Source organism: Nerophis lumbriciformis, linkage group LG14, assembly GCF_033978685.3.
Source record: "Nerophis lumbriciformis linkage group LG14, RoL_Nlum_v2.1, whole genome shotgun sequence".
NCBI classification, from domain to species: domain Eukaryota; kingdom Metazoa; phylum Chordata; class Actinopteri; order Syngnathiformes; family Syngnathidae; genus Nerophis; species Nerophis lumbriciformis.
Genome location: NC_084561.2, coordinates 17,461,885 through 17,479,429, shown reverse-complemented (window position 1 = coordinate 17,479,429; position 17,545 = coordinate 17,461,885). Strand labels below are relative to the sequence as shown.

Here is a 17,545-nt window from a genome sequence, read left to right as displayed (position 1 = left end):
ATACTTATGTTGCTCAAGGTTTTCCCATTGGTACAAATGAGATGTGTGCCATGTCCTGTAGGACTGGTTCACTTGAATTTGATGAAAACTAAAGACAATCATTTTAATACGACATCATTACTGTTTTTTAATCTGCTGAAAATGTTGGGCTTACCTCCTTCCTTTCTATTGTATTAAAACCTTTATTTTAATTGTATTAATGGAACGCCATTGCTGTTTATATTCTTCTGTGGTCATCTACTTCTTTTTGAAACAGTTTTAATGACAATATATGATTGTAAGATACTAATTTCTTGTGTTCCCACCTAGGTGATTCCGCCAGAGGGTTGGAAACCACGAAAATGCTACGACAGCATTGAGGAAATGGTGATCCCGGCTCCCATCATGCAAGTGGTGACTGGTCAGTCAGGCCTTTTTACCCAGTACAACATCCAGAAGAAGTCTATGACTGTGAGCGAGTACCGCAAGCTGGCCAACAGCAAAAAGTAAGTTAACAACAAGAAAATATTTGTTACTGGGTTTAAATCGTATCTAGTACTAGGGATGGGACTCCAAAAACCGGTTCTCCCAGTGTTTCGATTCCTCAGAATCATTGTTGTTAACTATTCCCTTATCCATGCCCGTGGGCATGCACGACGTAATCATTGTTGGTAACGATTCACTTATCGATACCTGTGACCGTGCATGACGTAACCATGCACAGCGCAGATCGTGGCACAAACGCTGTAGAGTAATTCACGGGAAAGGAAGAGCAACTTGTAAATTACAAAGAGGAAATAATACTGGAAACATTGGCACATTAGCAGAAAGTGATTACTTTGAAAGAATGAAGCGCTATAAACCAGGTATTAACTGTAAACATGAAATTAGTGCTTCTTATACATTACATGACGAGACCGTGTCTGATTGGTTTAGAGCAGTGCTTCTCAATTATTTTCTGTTATGTACCCTTAGGAAGAAGAAACTATTTTGTGACCAAAAACACCCACTCTCCACCACGACTACAAATGGCATAAAGTGTCTATAAAATTGTTGAAAGTATACCTCCGCATAACGTTGTTTCCTTATAAAGAAAACAACACACCAGGCTTTCCTTGTATCCCACCGTAGTCACAGTAAAGTCAAGGGCTACATACGCTTCGTTATATTCTAGTATGGCAGAAAAAAAGTTCCCCGACGTCACACGTGCCCCCCTCCAGCATTGTACTGCCCCCGGCCGGCCCCATGGGGGCCTGACACCCCCCACTATTTGAGAAGGACTTGTTTAAAGACTGGACACCACCTCTCCTTTTAAAAACTGTCTCCACTGGGGAGACACTGTCATTTGTCAGAAAAATTACGTATCCTTCCTGAAAAAACAGGTATGCTTATTTTTCTGCTATTATTTTGCAGAAAAATAAGCATACCTGTTTTTTTTACATTTTTATAGTTGATGACTGACTTGGTGGTCAGCTCCATATATTATTTTTTTTTTTAAATAATTGTATTTCTATTAGAAACATTTTCAACATGTTACTGAATATTCTCGTGTAATTGTCAAAAAAAGTATTTATGATGTATTTTGTTTATTTCTACAGTAAAATATAAATGTTATTATTATATTATAGTTATTAAAAAAATAATTAAAAAAATAATTTACTGGGGATGACCTAGGCCCTGGCACCCCATCAGGCTAGGACATCTGAAGACCTCACTGTTGGGTTTGGACACTCATGTTTTATTCTAAACCACGTGTCAAACTCAAGTTTGGGTTTTGTGTGGCCAGCAAAAGCATGTAAATGTGTGTCAGAAAAGTACTTCACCTGTCTTGTTAAATGGATTTCAATTTTGACAGAAAAAATATTGTACCGCATGCAACTGCTGTTCTTCTTCAAGGGGAACTGCACTTTTTTTTATAAATTGTGCCAATCGTCCAAAATCCTTACCATTTAAGCATTTCCGGAACTTTTTACTTTTTTTTATTTTAGCAATGCAGTGCCTACTTCTGGCAAAATACGCATGTGTGTTCTAGCCATGGCAGACTTTGTAATAGATGACTATTTTTGGACAATGAGGATTCACAACCTTATCTTTTTGAACCTGAATATACGGAGGATGAACTGCTGGTTATAGAAGCTTAGCGAGCACAAAAAGAGGCTTAAATGTTGGAGCAGATGGAAGCCGATAGTCAGGACCATTGTGACTTGAATGTGTAAATGCGGAATTTGTAGCAAAGCTATGCCAACAGAAATGGAGTGCGAACGCAAAAAAAACCTCATCCCCGGCCAGCTTGACCAAACTGATATATTTCCATCGAGTGAGTCACAATATTTTCAGGTCTATCTGAGAAACTCTGAATAATTTTTAACCAACCAATTTTTAACCAACACAACATCCTAGTGCACTTCAACTGGTGTATGCTATCCAGTGTAATTATGAAAGCACTGATTCATATATTGGGGAAACAAAACAACCACTAAGCCGACAGCATAGACGGGCAAACTCTTCAGGCCAAGACTCAGCTGTCTACCTGCACCTCAGTAAGAAACAACACTCCTTTGAGAACTGAAATGTACAGATTCTGGACAGGGAGAAAGGATGGTACGAAAGAGGAGTGAGGGAAGCCATCTATGTCAACCTTGAAAAAACATCCCTGAACAGATGAGGTGGTCTGCAACACCACCAATTTCCCACATAAAACATTGTCCTTTCAACCATTCCTAAAACACGCTGCAATTTAGGCTCCAACAAATAAAAGGAGTTAGAAACATTCTGGTCACCGAAGTTCCATTTGTGCCATTTGCTTACAACTGAGTGGAATGCTTACGAGGGGTATTCTGACTATTTTGGACTGGTAGTAGTCGATCCACAGCGATCGTTCTGCCACACAATACCTCAGTGCTAACGAGGGGAAATTACACTTCGACTGTCGTTGGCTTTGACAGTAGGATTGCTTGTTTGCATCAAAACAGTTGTTTTTCTCACTATGATAGGGTGAAACCATCCTTGCCCAGGCACACCCTCCTGGTTTTGGAGTATAAACATTTAGGGTTTTGGTACCTGCCGCTAGACTAGATCTGACCAATATAAGTCTATGAGCACAAACTGATGAAGCCTACTCCACTGAGAGGCAATATATCTTCCAAGACAAACCAAACAGTCCAGTTGCGATCGATTGAATGCCCTGAGATTACAATGACCTGGATGAATGACAACATTCGTCTATGAATGTTCTCATGGAGTATAGTATGTGATGATGTATGCATACATATTAGAGATGCGCGGTTTGCGGGCACAACCGCGGAGTCCGCGGATTATCCGCGGATCGGGCGGATGTAATTAAAAAAAAGTAGATTTTATCCGCGGGTCGGGTCGGGTGGTTGAAATAAAAAAAAAAAAAGATTTTAAATAGATTCAGGCGGGTGGCAGTTAAACCAATTCGGAAATATATATACATAGTTAAATGTTGTTACCCACATACGAAAAACGAGCAGGCACCTGCTGCATATGCCACAACAGAAGAAAAAAAAGAAAAGAGATGGACACTTTTACGGAGCGGAGAAGGGACGCCTCGCCGGGACGCCTCGCCGGGGTCCGGGACTGAGGCCCCTTCCCCCGAGAGAGCCCCACCGGGAGCCGTAGCTGAGGCGATCCGCGAGAAGGGCCCGACGCACGTCCAGGGTCACCACCGCGCCCACCGCACCGACACCCCGCTTCGTCCGCCTTCGCCGCGGCCGGCGTCACGCGCAGCAGGTAAGCAGCTTACCTGCCCGCCACCCCCGTGGCCGGGGGCTCGTAACAGGGGTCACTCCGCGCGCTCCGCCCGCGCAGCTTACCTGCCCGCCACCCCCATTGCCGGGGGCGCGTAACAGGGGTCACTCCGCGCGCAGTGCGCTCACGAAAGGGGTGGGGCTCACCCTGGTTGATATAGACAGCAGCTGGACGGTGGCCATGGAAGTCGGAACCCGCTAAGGAGTGTGTAACAACCCACCTGCCGAATCAACTAGCCCTGAAAATGGATGGCGCTGGAGCGTCGGGCTCATACGCGGCCGTCGCCGGCAGCGAGACGCGCTTGGAGGTGCGCTCAGCGTGGCTCCCATATGATTGCGCACTGGTGTGCGTCTGGGTCGTGACAGCGTGGCACGCGAATGTCTGCACTGCATTGGATCAGTCTCCTTTCTTTAACAGGCAAAAGCTTTATTACCTCACTAATGCCTTGCATCGTCTTTATTAGATATATAACAACGGGCGGATGCGGTTCTGATCAAATGTTACATCGGGTGGATGGCGGATGGTTGACGACTTTCTGATGCGGTTGCGGATGAAATAATTGCCTATCCGCGCATCTCTAATACATATGTATGTTTCTTGCAGGATATTATTTTATTAAGCAGTACTGAATTATGTTTATTTTGTTACTTTTACTTCTTGTTGTTAGTAAGTATGTTGTTTGCTCCTAAATTAAATAGTGTACATTGCAACTGTAATTGTTCTAATTATATTGTATATGGACCCCATTGAACCTGTTTGAGTTGCATTCTATCCAATGCAATTTCAGTGCTACTCGCAATTAAAATGAAAACTTAAAATATATAAATTTTACACTAGGTTATGCTTGGCATTATTAGTTTTAGGGTTACTTGTTTACTCATTCCTTCTGCCTTGCTTTGTTTCAGGTACTGCACACCTCGCCACAAAGACTTTGATGATCTAGAGAGGAAGTACTGGAAGAACCTGACTTTTGTTTCACCCATTTACGGAGCAGATGTTAGTGGCTCTATCTATGATGAGGTAAGTGTTGGGTGTTTGTGGTCCTGTCACACACACAATGTGAAGACTCACTAAGGAATAACATTTCCAGACATGCATATACACACATGTACAAAAACCCAAATGTTTGGCTTATTCATTGCAATGTCTTTCTTCTGGTTAACATCTTCTAAATGTAAAGAGGTACTATTACTATTAAAAGTTAAGTACAATTATACTACAATACATGATTACACATTTGAAAACTATTATAAATTTACTATTTAATCTTAGTTTACGTTGGGTATTTAAGTAAGAACATGATTAAGTAAACAAAATATCAAACAAACACTTTTTTCAATTTATCCCAGGCAATATTGTAACTTAATACGTACAATAGTACCTCAATTTACGAGCTTAATTGGTTCTCTGATGGAGCTCTTAACTCAAAACTCTTGTATCTCAACTCAACATCTCCTATTGAAAACAATTGAAATCAATTTGATTGGTGCTTGCACCACCCAAACAACACAATTTTAACATGTAACATGCCATTAAAAACAACTTTTAGATTAGAAATATTGTATAAAACAGTACAATAGAATGTATTACAAACAAGTACAGTAGCTGTAATTATAATGTACAGGAAGTAGACTTCTACGATATCTCTTTCCAGCTGCTTCTCCGCCGATTATGCTATCAGCAGCTTTTCCATATTTTCATGGATACATGTCTGCCATTTACATATGATTTTAACATTCTTAGCTGGCTTGAGGCTCATTCTGCTCCAGTGTGGTACACACTAGCAATGCTATGCTCTAATTGCATTGCCAAGTTGGGGACATGCGCTGTCAAGTTTTTGATGATGTCTTTTTTTATTTCAATGAATATCAACCACTTGTTCTCAGCGCTGTCCTTCATACTCACGTTCTTCCTACTTATGGTTGGAAAAGCATCGACATTTCTAAATATACGTAGTTCCCTGTGGCATTTACTATGTCAGCTACTGGTGGAGATTCTTGTGACTAAAATATTTGCTCATAACCTAGAGCACAACAATTAGCCAAGGGACAGTTTTAAGATGGAGCACTTTTAAATTGAGGTTCCACTGTACTATGCTCTCTTGTATGGATTGTACACTCAAAATATGTGCATTGTAGAGCATGAAATGAATGCCTTCATCGTTGATAAGTCTTTTAACGCTGACATGAGTATGGGTTTTTATACCGTTACCCTCAGAGCAGTCAAGTGTACTGTTGTGTTGCATGTACAGATATGTGACCATCCAAGAATATGCCTCACAAACCCTCTGTCATCCACTCAACAACTCAATGGTGAACTTGTAATAGCTGGTATTTTCTGGTGAATGAAGATGCAACTGTGTAATATCAAGACACTAATTGCATAATACAATGTTTCCACTAAGGAAATTGAAAATTCTTTTTTTAATAATAAGACAAAGCCTTTAATGGAAATTGTTCTATAAATGTACTGTAATTTACATTGTGCCATCAAGTGAAGGCCGTAGCACCATCTGGTGGTGGAACTATTAACAGGCTTTGAAGACAATGAAAACGTGTTCAATCTTTTATATCAAACTATGACACAAATGTGCTACTCCTTTTGCAGGAAATTACAGAGTGGAACATTGGCCACCTGAACACACTACTCGATATGGTGGAGCAGGAGTGTGGAATCGTCATAGAGGGTGTCAACACTCCCTACCTGTACTTTGGGATGTGGAAGACCACCTTTGCCTGGCACACTGAGGACATGGATCTCTACAGCATTAACTACCTGCATTTTGGGCAGTCCAAGTCTTGGTTAGTCTCTTTCTTTTTTTAAATTGTAATTCGAATTATTTTGTGGCTGTGACATGGGCACAAAAAAACAAAAATGCTTGAGCATCTTTCTTATATGTTGAACTATAGATAGTGAATACGTTTAAATTCAGGATTAGTTATTGTTTGTAGTTTGTCTTAATTATTTACCCTAGCAAATACCAAACTAGTATCCAATGGTCCAAAAAATCTGATACTCAAAATGCCCTGAGAATGTTAATGCGTAAAAAAAGTCAGTGGATTTCCGATATGGACTGAAGTTATCAAAGGGTAATATTCAGAATGTATCCATTTCATCATTAACCTTCATTTGGAGATTCATCATTTTCAAGAGTATCTTGGCCTGGCGGCAACACTGTGACAGTTTTATACCTTCCCAGATACAACAATTTATTTAAAAATGTGCGTGGGCATAATACTTTTTAAATACTGGTGCAACAATTCATCGACAATAAAATTAGTTGTCGGTGACTTCATGACTAGTGTTTTTCTGGACGGAAGCGAGTCAGGGCGACCACTCGTAACAAGATCGCAGGTGAAAACATATAAAGTGTGGGAATATTTGACCCTAATCTTGTTAATGACATCAATACCTTGCTCATTTTGCAAAGCGAACCTTGTTTTAATGGCAGTAAATCCACGATACAGGAGCATTTAAAGCGGCGGTACGATGTTGGACACACACGTCAATCATACACATGCGCTCACATGAACATGAAGACTACGGCGCTGATATCATAAAATAATAAATATACAATCTATTAGATAGCTAAAATGTTCAGAATAAAACAAATGGATTAGATTGCTAAATATGCCAATAATCAATAGTATACCTCACCTGTGAGCAACTCTGTAAACACATCATCACAAACTGCTTGTTTCTATTTGAGGAAGTTAGATAGCTTTGGTCTTTGCTGTTTATTTTTATTGCTGCTATTTTTTCTGTGCTTTATTTTCATAAAAATTATACTTGTTTTGTCAGCACCGGGCCTGTCCCTTTTTGAAATGGACAAAAGTTTAATAGATTTTTTTGTAACAGCCTAATGAGCAGCACCATTACAGTATAAATAAATATTTCTGAATTAATTAGTCATCTTTGTTAGTTAACATATGCCTAAAATATCTTAAGATGAATTTAAAAGCAAATTGCTAAATTAGAGTCGCTAAATATGTATATGCTTCATAGGGCTGGGCGATATGGCCTTTTATTAATATCTCAATATTTTTAGGCCATGTCACGATACATGATATATATCTTGATATTTTGCCTTAGCCTTGAATTAACACTTGATGCATATACTCACACCAGTATGATGATTATATGTGTCTACATTAAAACATTCTTGTTCATACTGCATTAATATATGCTAATTTTAAACTTCCACGCAGAGAGGGAAATCACAACTAAGTCAAATAACCAAAACTGTATTTATTAAACAGTTATTAAGCAGTGACACAAACATTCATGTAATTTCAAAACAGAAAGTGCAAGATTGTCAGAGACATTTTAAAACAAGCTATTAGTGCACCTTTGTGCATGATGTCACTAAGATGACATATCAAAACAACATTAAATTACAGTGCACTTTTTGTACAGAACACCACTAAAATTGTTTAAAACAAATAAAGTACACTTTTGTACATGATGTCACACAAGATATTTCAATAACTGTCAAATAAAAATGAGCTGCATAATAGGAAATCAAATAGTGTATGTCCTTCGCTATGTGGTAGTTTACTGCGGACGTTATCTCCTGTTGTTGACTATTTTTTTCATAAGGTGTTGATCTGGAAATGGAAGAGGCCAGGCTCAATTGAGTCAGTGCTGGTTGCTCTCTAGCGGGTGACTTTTCAAAAAATGCTACAAATTAGTAGTCCTGCTACTTGTTGAGCAGCGCTTTTGCCGCATACTTGAAATATGGTACATTCCTCTCTGCTACCTCTCTGCTCCGCGAGAGCGTATGACGTTGCACGTGCGACAGTATGTGACGTATGTAAGAAGGTGCGCTTGTTTTTATGTCTCTGTGAGTAGGAGAGACAAAAAAGAGTGAAAAAAGCCTGTAGTGTAATGCCCGCAGCTAAAAGCAACTGCGGGAGAACGTATACTGGAATACTCACGATATAGTCATTTTCTATATCGCACAGAGACAAACCCGCGATATATCGAGTATATTCGATATATCGCCCAGCCCTAATGCTTCATAATTCCATTAGTTGACTAATCGTTAAGATTATCGATGAATGGTCGACTATCAAAATTGTTGTTAGTTGCGGTCTTATTCTTTTTAATTTTGAAACATACTTGCCGGTTGTAATTCCAGTAACGATTTATGATCTTATATTAAACTTGTGTTCATATTGCTGCATGTTGTTATGCTGCCATTTTGCACTGACATTGGGTCTTTATTTACATGGTGCATATACAAATAATCTATTCATGTACATTTTACCCTGTTTGTCAACTAGTTTCTGAGAACCCCTCAAAACATATGATTGGCCAAACATCTGCAAATTTGCACGGTCAAAAATGCGGAAGTATAAAAATGCTGTAATCCACTGTAATTTTCTTTACTGTTTGTCAGCCAGGGCAGTCTAGCATTTTCATAAATAAAACCATTTTATCCTCTGAGTGCTAATAATAATTATAATGATGCATTATTTGAAGGTGAAGATTACCAAATTGTTAGCGTGTATGTTCTAATGGAGAAAAGCACCTTAGTGTGCCTTATTTAATTCTGTCATGACCCGAACTCTGCGCTATAAAGCCACGGGGTCAAACATTCTATTGCCATCAAAGCAGTGGACTTAGGGTAGAGATCATAAGGATGATTATTCTGTAGGATCAATCAATCAATGTTTACTTATATAGCCCTAAATCACGAGTGTCTCAGATGTTTGGGATGTGGTCTTTGTTATCCTTCTATTTATTAACAGTGCAAGTTTTTGTGTACCTGTTTAAATGAAGTGATGCTGCAATCCAAGGAAATCCTGTGTCATTTTGCTACTATATAGGATCCTTATACGGTTATAGTATTAAAAATATATAAATGTACAAGTAACAAACACTCTTTAAAGGACCAGTTCAGGATTCGTTTAAAACTCTGTTGTTTTTTTTAACTGTCTGACTGTGTTATTGTATTATACATATGGTCCAAAACGACCCGCAACAATTTTAAAACAGAAAAAATGTATGTATTATTGAGTAATAAACCAGTGAAGATGAGGAAACCTCTCGCATGCTGTAACCATTGGCCTACAGATGGCAGTGTGCTGCCGTGTCTCAATCTCTTGACTGAAATAAACTTTTTGGGCTTTTTTTCCACCCCCGTCCATATAATTTTGATTCCCCTCTCGATGCCTCATGCTACAGCCCCATTCTTCTTCTGTCAGTGTTGCTGGCGCTCACTTTCATCTTTGTTCTCTCTTGTCTTATTTTACACTTCACTTTCTCTCTTCATGCCAAACAACCATCATGTTTGGATGCTTATACTCAGATTGTTTTTCTCTCTCAAATTGCATTTTGTGAAGCGTTGAAAGAAAAATGGACCAACTATTTCTGCAACACTTACTGTTACAAAAAAGGCAACAAAGTCAATAACTTCATATATGAATTGTGTTTTTTCTAATAAATCCCAATTGAATTGAATCATATACAGTATCTGAAAGCAACATGGCAGAAGACAAGAGGCTAAAGTTGACAATAAATGTTGTTAGCCTCTCAAAACATTTGACTTCGCCAAGTGTTCTCCTAAAAACAATAAGTTATTTTTTCTGTCCTTGACCAGCCAGTACTGATTTTTGTCTCCTTTTTTCTGCAGGTATGCTATTCCGCCAGAACATGGTAAGAGGCTGGAGAGACTAGCACAAGGTGAGATGATGCTCTTGTCACATTCACTTTTCACTCTGTGAAACAGTTTAATCTCATTTAATATACTAAAAAATATACTACTTCCCACAGGACTGCAATCTTAAGTGTGGCGGTGGTGGGTTGTGGTGTGTGTTGTTACATAATCACTGAATTTGCATAATTGGTTAAGATGCATTTGCATGCGATTGTAATGTCACGCTATAGGAGAGTGGAAGAGCATGGGAGACAAAAGTTGGGAAAAGTGATAAAGCCTTATTCTTCTTATTCTCTGGCAGAGCAGGTGCGTAATAGGTGTTTAGAAGCTGTGTTACAATATATACTGCCACCTATGTACAGTGTTGTAGCGACAAGATTTATTCACAGACAGTACTGTTATAATGTGTTTAGGAGCAAGTGTGGACAGGTAGCGCCAACTCTACAATATTTGTGGTGAAAGCACCACAAATCAATGTATGGGAAACACCGAGCTTAAAAAGTTGAACATTTTTTAGCCTAACATGCTAATAACCTTGTTAAAAAGGCATAACGCCTAGTTTGGCGAGTAGCTATCACAATAAACAATGGTTTTAGGCCACATTGGACACACCATTTACTTTTCTTTCCCTCAGATGAGGAAGTTTGTTTCCTCCATTTTACAACACATAGTTATCTGTCTGGCTTTGCTGAAATGTATTGAATTGAGGCAACAGAGAATCCACTAGCTCGCTGCAACCTGCTGTCTCAAGTGGTTTGTAGTCCCCAAGCACCAATATTTTGTTGTCTGACACTACCGTCAAAACGAGTGATTAAAGCATTCATAGAGCGTCTTTCTTCCCGTTCAACAATTTATTAATCTTGTATTCATTCTAATTTATTGTAGTCAAATGTCCACCTGAAAGTTGTCACACAATTTTAAAAAAGACTTAGAAAGAAACAGTCTTTGCCTTTTTTTTTTTTATCCACACATCAGTTTTCCTCCTTGTATGTGTATTCCGATCTCTGGGGATTAGCTTTTGTAGTGCATTTGACTCAAAGTCATGCTGTTGTCAATTATCGGATATTGTGACTTCTGGAGTGTTTTTTTTTCCATCATTAGGCCATGGCAGACTTTGTTTTAAGTGGTCTAACTTTGGTATTGTTATCCTTCTACATTTAGGGAGTTTGTGTCCTACAGTGCATCCGGAAAGTATTTACAGTGCTTCACTTTTTCCACATTTTGTTATGTTACAAGTTACAACCTTATTCCAAAATGGAATAAATACTTTTTTGTCGTCACAATTCTACAGACATTACCCCATGACGACAATGTGAAAAGTTTTATTTAAATTTATTTTTTAACTTGCAAATGTATTAAAATTTAAAAACAAAAAAAAATCACATTCACATAAGTATTTACAGCCTTTGCTCAATACTTTTTTGATGCACCTTTGCATCAAAAAACTACAGCCTCAAGTCTTTTTGAATATGATCCTACAGACACATCGTGGATGAAAGCCAACACATCCCATCCAACCTGATGGAGCTTGAGAGGTGCTGCAAAGACGAATGGGCAAAACTGCCCAAAGATAGGTGTGCCAAGCTTGTGGCATCGTATTTGAAAAGACTTGAGGCTGTAATTGGTGCCAACAGTGCTTCAACCAAGTATTGAGCAAAGACTGTGAATACTTAAAAAAATATTTTTAATAGATTTGCAAATTTAAAAAAATTTTTTTTTTTACATTGTCAATATGGGGGGTATTCACCTGCGATGAGGTGGCAAATTGTCCAAGGTGTACACCGCCTTCTGCCCGAATGCAGCTGAGATAGGCTTGTCCGACGTTGTCACGTTATTTAGTTATTGATTTTTTTTTCTGTTCGCTACCTTTGTTTTACATTTAATTTTGAAATTGAGCTGTTCTGTGCACTCCATGTTGGGACGTGTAGATTTCTGCGCGTCTTCATGTTGCGACATTTTGTGTACGTGCCTGAGGCTAGCACTTCACTCGGTCGTGAATAAAACAACTCGTTGAGACGTCAACTGGATCCCATCTTTTATTGTTACATCGACACATGACACTCCAGACCATACTTTTCTTTTTGCTAGTCTCGTTTTTAGAGCAAAAAACTCAACAGTATATAATGCTACTTCTGTACATGTTGAATGGGGGGACACAGCAGCAAGACAATCGCTTCATTCCGAGACTATTAAATTTAGTCCACCCTCCACTACCAAAGTATAGTTGACGACACAGACTTGCGCAGTAAGGATAATTTCGACCCGAATTTTGGAACAAGTTTTTTCATGCGCTACACCAGTCTCGATCTGAATGAAATTTTGATCTGAACGTGTGTGATCGGTTCAGAATATTCGGAAAGGCGTGTTTACATGAAACATTTTTATTCCGGTTAGGCTTTTTAACCAATTAAATGTGTCCTTTTGCACACAGCTATTGACAGAATTAACGGAGCATCCTTGGATGGTTTCTCTTGGATATAACCGGTCGAACCCAACACTATTGCTGTCTTCAACTAAGGATTTTCGTAGTCCAATCTGATTCGTTAGATTTTGCCCATTGTTGATGATCATTCGACTCTATGGTGTGTCCGATTTCCGGCAAGTGCAACCGGGGCCGACGGCAGGATTTCAGTCGGCCAGAGGCGAGATGTTTGGCTTTGTGAGCTCCTTGTCGACAGCATAGCGTCCAAATGAGCCTCTTTCACATCCGCCATGTAAAAACATCTTCTGAGCACAATTAATAAAATGTTATCGTGTTCAGACAAATAGATTTTTGTTATGATTAGAGATGTGGGAGGTCAAAAGACGGCCATCTGTTTTTTTAGACACGGGACGTCACCAGGAAGCAATGACCGCTCTGAGGAAGTTTGAAGAGACAGGTGAAACAAAGATATATTTCTTACTCTCTAAAAAGTAATCTTTTTTTATATGTAAGGAAGAAGAGTGTTAAAGTCCACCAATTCGACTGCGAGGTTGATTGTCAAATCAGCTTTCTCGGAATCATCGAATCTTTGACTATTTGAAGACCGCTCTTTTCAAGACTATTGCGATGGGCATTGAAAGACGTACGGAATATTGTAATACCGGTACATGTTTCTGTCACATGGACAACATTTGTAAATGTATGCAAATTCAGTCCACAGAAGATCTAATAGAGCCTATAAAATGTATATACATGGAGACTTTATCAGTCCTGATATTGGCAATGAGTCTTTTGGCCGAGGCCAATTGTCGCCATCTGCTTTCTAAGCAGCTGGCAGTGGGTGTGCAAAGTGTCAGGAAAGGAGCACTAACATTATTTAACAAGCACCTGCTGACCTATTAAAAGCCATCGTCATCCCTGACTGTCAAACTGATTACGAGGTCCTAAAAAGACAGTTATGAATGTCGTGGGAATGCCAACTGGGGCTCTGACAATGGTCTTATTTGCAAACCCTTCTTTTGACTTTTGCCACAATGGCAGCCGTTTGTCTACTCTCCTCCAATCCTCAAGTCAACATACTAGCACCACCAACTCTATCCCGAGTGGGTGGTGCAGAAAAATGTTGCTATTTTTTTCAAATAATGCTGTCCTGACATGACCAAATGGTGGCAGCATGAGACACAAGCTACACAATATCTCACAAAAGCACAGCGACTTTAATTTCCATAAGCACTCAGGAATATGTTCCTCATTGTAGGATGTTTAAATATGACCACTGGGCATCTAGTTTTTATAGTTTCATCTAATTACTTGTGTTACCCTTGCAGGCTTCTTCCCTGGTAGTTCCCAGGGGTGTGATGCCTTTCTTCGCCACAAGATGACTTTGATATCCCCATCCATCCTGAAGAAATATGGCATTCCCTTTGACAGGGTGAGTAGCAGCCCCCAAAACTTGATAGTGACGTTCATCATATTTATCACGTTGGGGTTTTTCCGTGCGGTTTCTTTTGTCAGACGACAGTCAGTAAGTTCCCAGAGTTCTCTCTATACTTCTTCCGACTCCGAGTCCAATGCTTTTGTATTGAATTAGCAAAAAGGTCACTGTGCCCTCACTGTTCACAGGACATTGATCTACACACCAGCACACTCACATAGACCTTCACATTTTTCCGATGTCATCACTCACTCTCATAGGACATCATTACAGCATTGAAGATGGCCTATAATATGTGTTGAAATAGAACCTTCCTGCAATCTGACAAATGCAGGAAGTTGCATTTTGATATGTGAAAACCACTATAAGCTATTTATATATCTAATGTCACCTTGCCTGGCTTGACTTGTCTCTCAGTTGCCTAGATCCAGTCTTCACAGAGATGATGATCACTTATGTAGGACCTGTGTTTTGGAGCATGGCATTATAAAGTATGTCTCAGTATAACAGAAAATAATCTGAACATTCCCACTCATGGGAAGAAAGTGGTAATGTAAGGCAGAGCCACTAAAACGTTTTTAATGTTTAGTTTGCCATCCATTTTTACCATGGCTAAAATAATGTGTTCATCAAAATTGTACTAGGGTAAATGATCATTTGAGGAAACTGATTTATTTGAATACATTTCTATTGTTCGAACAGGTTACTCAAAATGAAGGGGAATTCATGGTAACCTTTCCTTATGGCTACCACGCTGGCTTCAATCATGGCTTCAACTGTGCAGAATCAACAAACTTTGCCACTCTGCGCTGGGTCGACTACGGCAAAATGGCTACTCAGGTAAGATGGTCTTTCATATCAATCATCTATTGATGCATACAGCCTCTTTTTCTTTTGGCAGTTAGGCATAGAATGGAGCAGGCATGGACTAAACATAATTTTCGCACTTTTTAAACTTTATTGCAGATCTTAACACTCTTAACAGCAGCTTTTAGATATCGCAGTATAGATAAATGAATGAACTAGGGCTTCAGCTATCCATTGTTTGTTGTAATTGAGGAATCTATTGAATAATTTGTTTGATTATTTGAATAACCGACTAAAACAAACTTTCTAGCCTCAACGCATCTTTTAGGGAAAATAATTGAAATAATTATTTTTTTTATTGACCTTTAGTCTGTTTATAAATGCACATAACATTGTAATTGCACTTTACCAATGGTAGCATAATTATACAATACTTTATATTTAAAAGAAACAGGTAATAGATAATAAATAACCAAACCAAACAAAAATACTTTCTGATAAAGTATGATCAATTGAATGACATTTTATTCAACAATTTCACAAATACACATTTGAAAATGTATTAATTGGAGGACTGGTGTTTAATATTTGGACAAACAAATTGTTAGCATTAACATATATGCTATGTAGATTCTAACATGTCCTCACATGCATCCATGTGATTAACATCTGTTATGCAAGTCAAACATAAGATAGGGTAGCTGCCAAAATAGATGTTTACATTGTTTCTATGCAGGATGCTTTCTGGTAATGTGCTGCATCGTCAATGTAGTGCTATTGTGAAAAGCCAGCTCTGTTTGACAGTGCAAACATTTCAACACAATGTCTGTCTTTTTCAGTTCTTCTTTGGGCCCTTTCCCCCTTTTTACACCTTGTGGTTGTTTTTCTTTGAGCCATCTCTCTCGGCACTCCGCTGGTTCCGTCACACTAACACACTCGCACACCACACCACATTACCCCCAATGTGAGCTGCATTACCAATAGGTGCACTGCTCTTATGTGTGCTCAGTTAAAGCAGTCTTGCGGAAACAATGTTTGCGTACTGTACTCATTAAACGCCTTGTGATGAGGTGGTGACTTGTCCAGGGTGTACCCCGCCTACCGCCCGAAAGGGACAAGCGGTAGAAAATAGATGGATGGAAACGAATCATCTAAGCATCAAAATACAAATCAAAGCATTTTTTAATCAATTTATTAAAAAATAACACTGTACAATTGAGATCTACTAGAAAACTAATTGCTTTGTATTGTTATGACATACAGTAGAGTTTTAAGCGTCAAGTAATAATCCCACCAGAACCATGCATCCAAGCAGCATTACTTCTAGGAGTTTTTGATCTTAGTTTGCCTCTTACGCACACAGAAGATGATGGCGATGATGAAATTAATGAGCTACTGTCATAATCCACTTTGTCCACATTGCATCACTTCACTATCTAGTTTCCTTCCCAATAGATGTCATTTGGTCATGTTGATTGTTGGGACAAAATAACACAGCACCAGGCAGAAGGAAAACCAAAAAAGCAACATATGCTTTAAGATAAAGACAATTTTAAATCTGTCAGATGATTTGTCCTATGCGCTCTGATACAGACTTTCAGTCTCACATCAGAAACCTGTGACTTTGCTTTGATTTTAATACTCTCATTATTGGAAAGGTGAAATGTGTAATAGTAATAATCAAAATCACACTTTGGAGGCTCATAAATACGTTACAGGCCAAAGGCTGCCTTAGGCACATTGAATTCCGTATATTACAAATTTGACTCAAAGCTATTATAATTTGTAGCTTCTGAATTAAAACATTCACTGAGATCACCTCCAGTGAACCATGCTGTCTTGAGGACCACATTTTTTTAAATTTTCGGCTTGCTGGAGATGTGACCTTTCATTGCTGTTGCTGTACATCTCAACGGATGACTTTCCGGGTTCACAGGTTGTGATAAACTTATTGGTACCATTCAGAAAACGGCTAATTAGTTTCACATACACATACCAATTATATTCTATAATGTCCAGTAATTTTCTTGTATCTTTTATGGAAGATTATCAGTGCCTTTTATGAATTTATTAAGTCAAAATAAGTTTTCTGTACATAGTTTTCATACCAATATGAAACGTCTAGAGTGGGACAAATCATATGGAGGCTGCTTATATAGCCTTTCAAAAATGCCAACTTCTGAGTGCTGTAAGACTGACATTTTTGTGTGGAGAAGCAGAAAGCTCGGAATTCTAACATTTTTATTTTTTACTAAATGAATGTAGAAAATGTTCATTTGCCTTTTTATGCATCACCACATACTGTTCTATCAGCATCTTTACTTTAATGTTTGTGTCAGTCAAGTGGTGTCTAAATGCAATGTAAGTTGGATATTGTATTGCTAGAGAGAACAGGCCATTGTGTTTTCAGTAATTGAACACATGGCCCTCCACACATCTCAGGGAATGATACAACTTGAATTTAATACAA

The 17,545-nt window shown here is 38.7% G+C and overlaps 1 protein-coding gene across 4 annotated transcripts in view; it reads left to right on the top strand.

The window, feature by feature from the left end:
• kdm4b (lysine (K)-specific demethylase 4B) overlaps positions 1-17,545 on the top strand; it is a 53,390-nt gene that overhangs the window by 9,707 nt on the left and 26,138 nt on the right. For all 4 annotated transcript variants that reach the window (XM_072914633.1, XM_072914632.1, XM_072914631.1 and 1 more), the window contains exons 3-8: positions 310-485; positions 4,656-4,770; positions 6,358-6,551; positions 10,388-10,437; positions 14,162-14,265; positions 14,971-15,108. In XM_072914633.1, the coding sequence (XP_072770734.1) occupies positions 310-485; positions 4,656-4,770; positions 6,358-6,551; positions 10,388-10,437; positions 14,162-14,265; positions 14,971-15,108 (777 nt within the window). The remainder of the gene's footprint in view (positions 1-309; positions 486-4,655; positions 4,771-6,357; positions 6,552-10,387; positions 10,438-14,161; positions 14,266-14,970; positions 15,109-17,545) is intronic.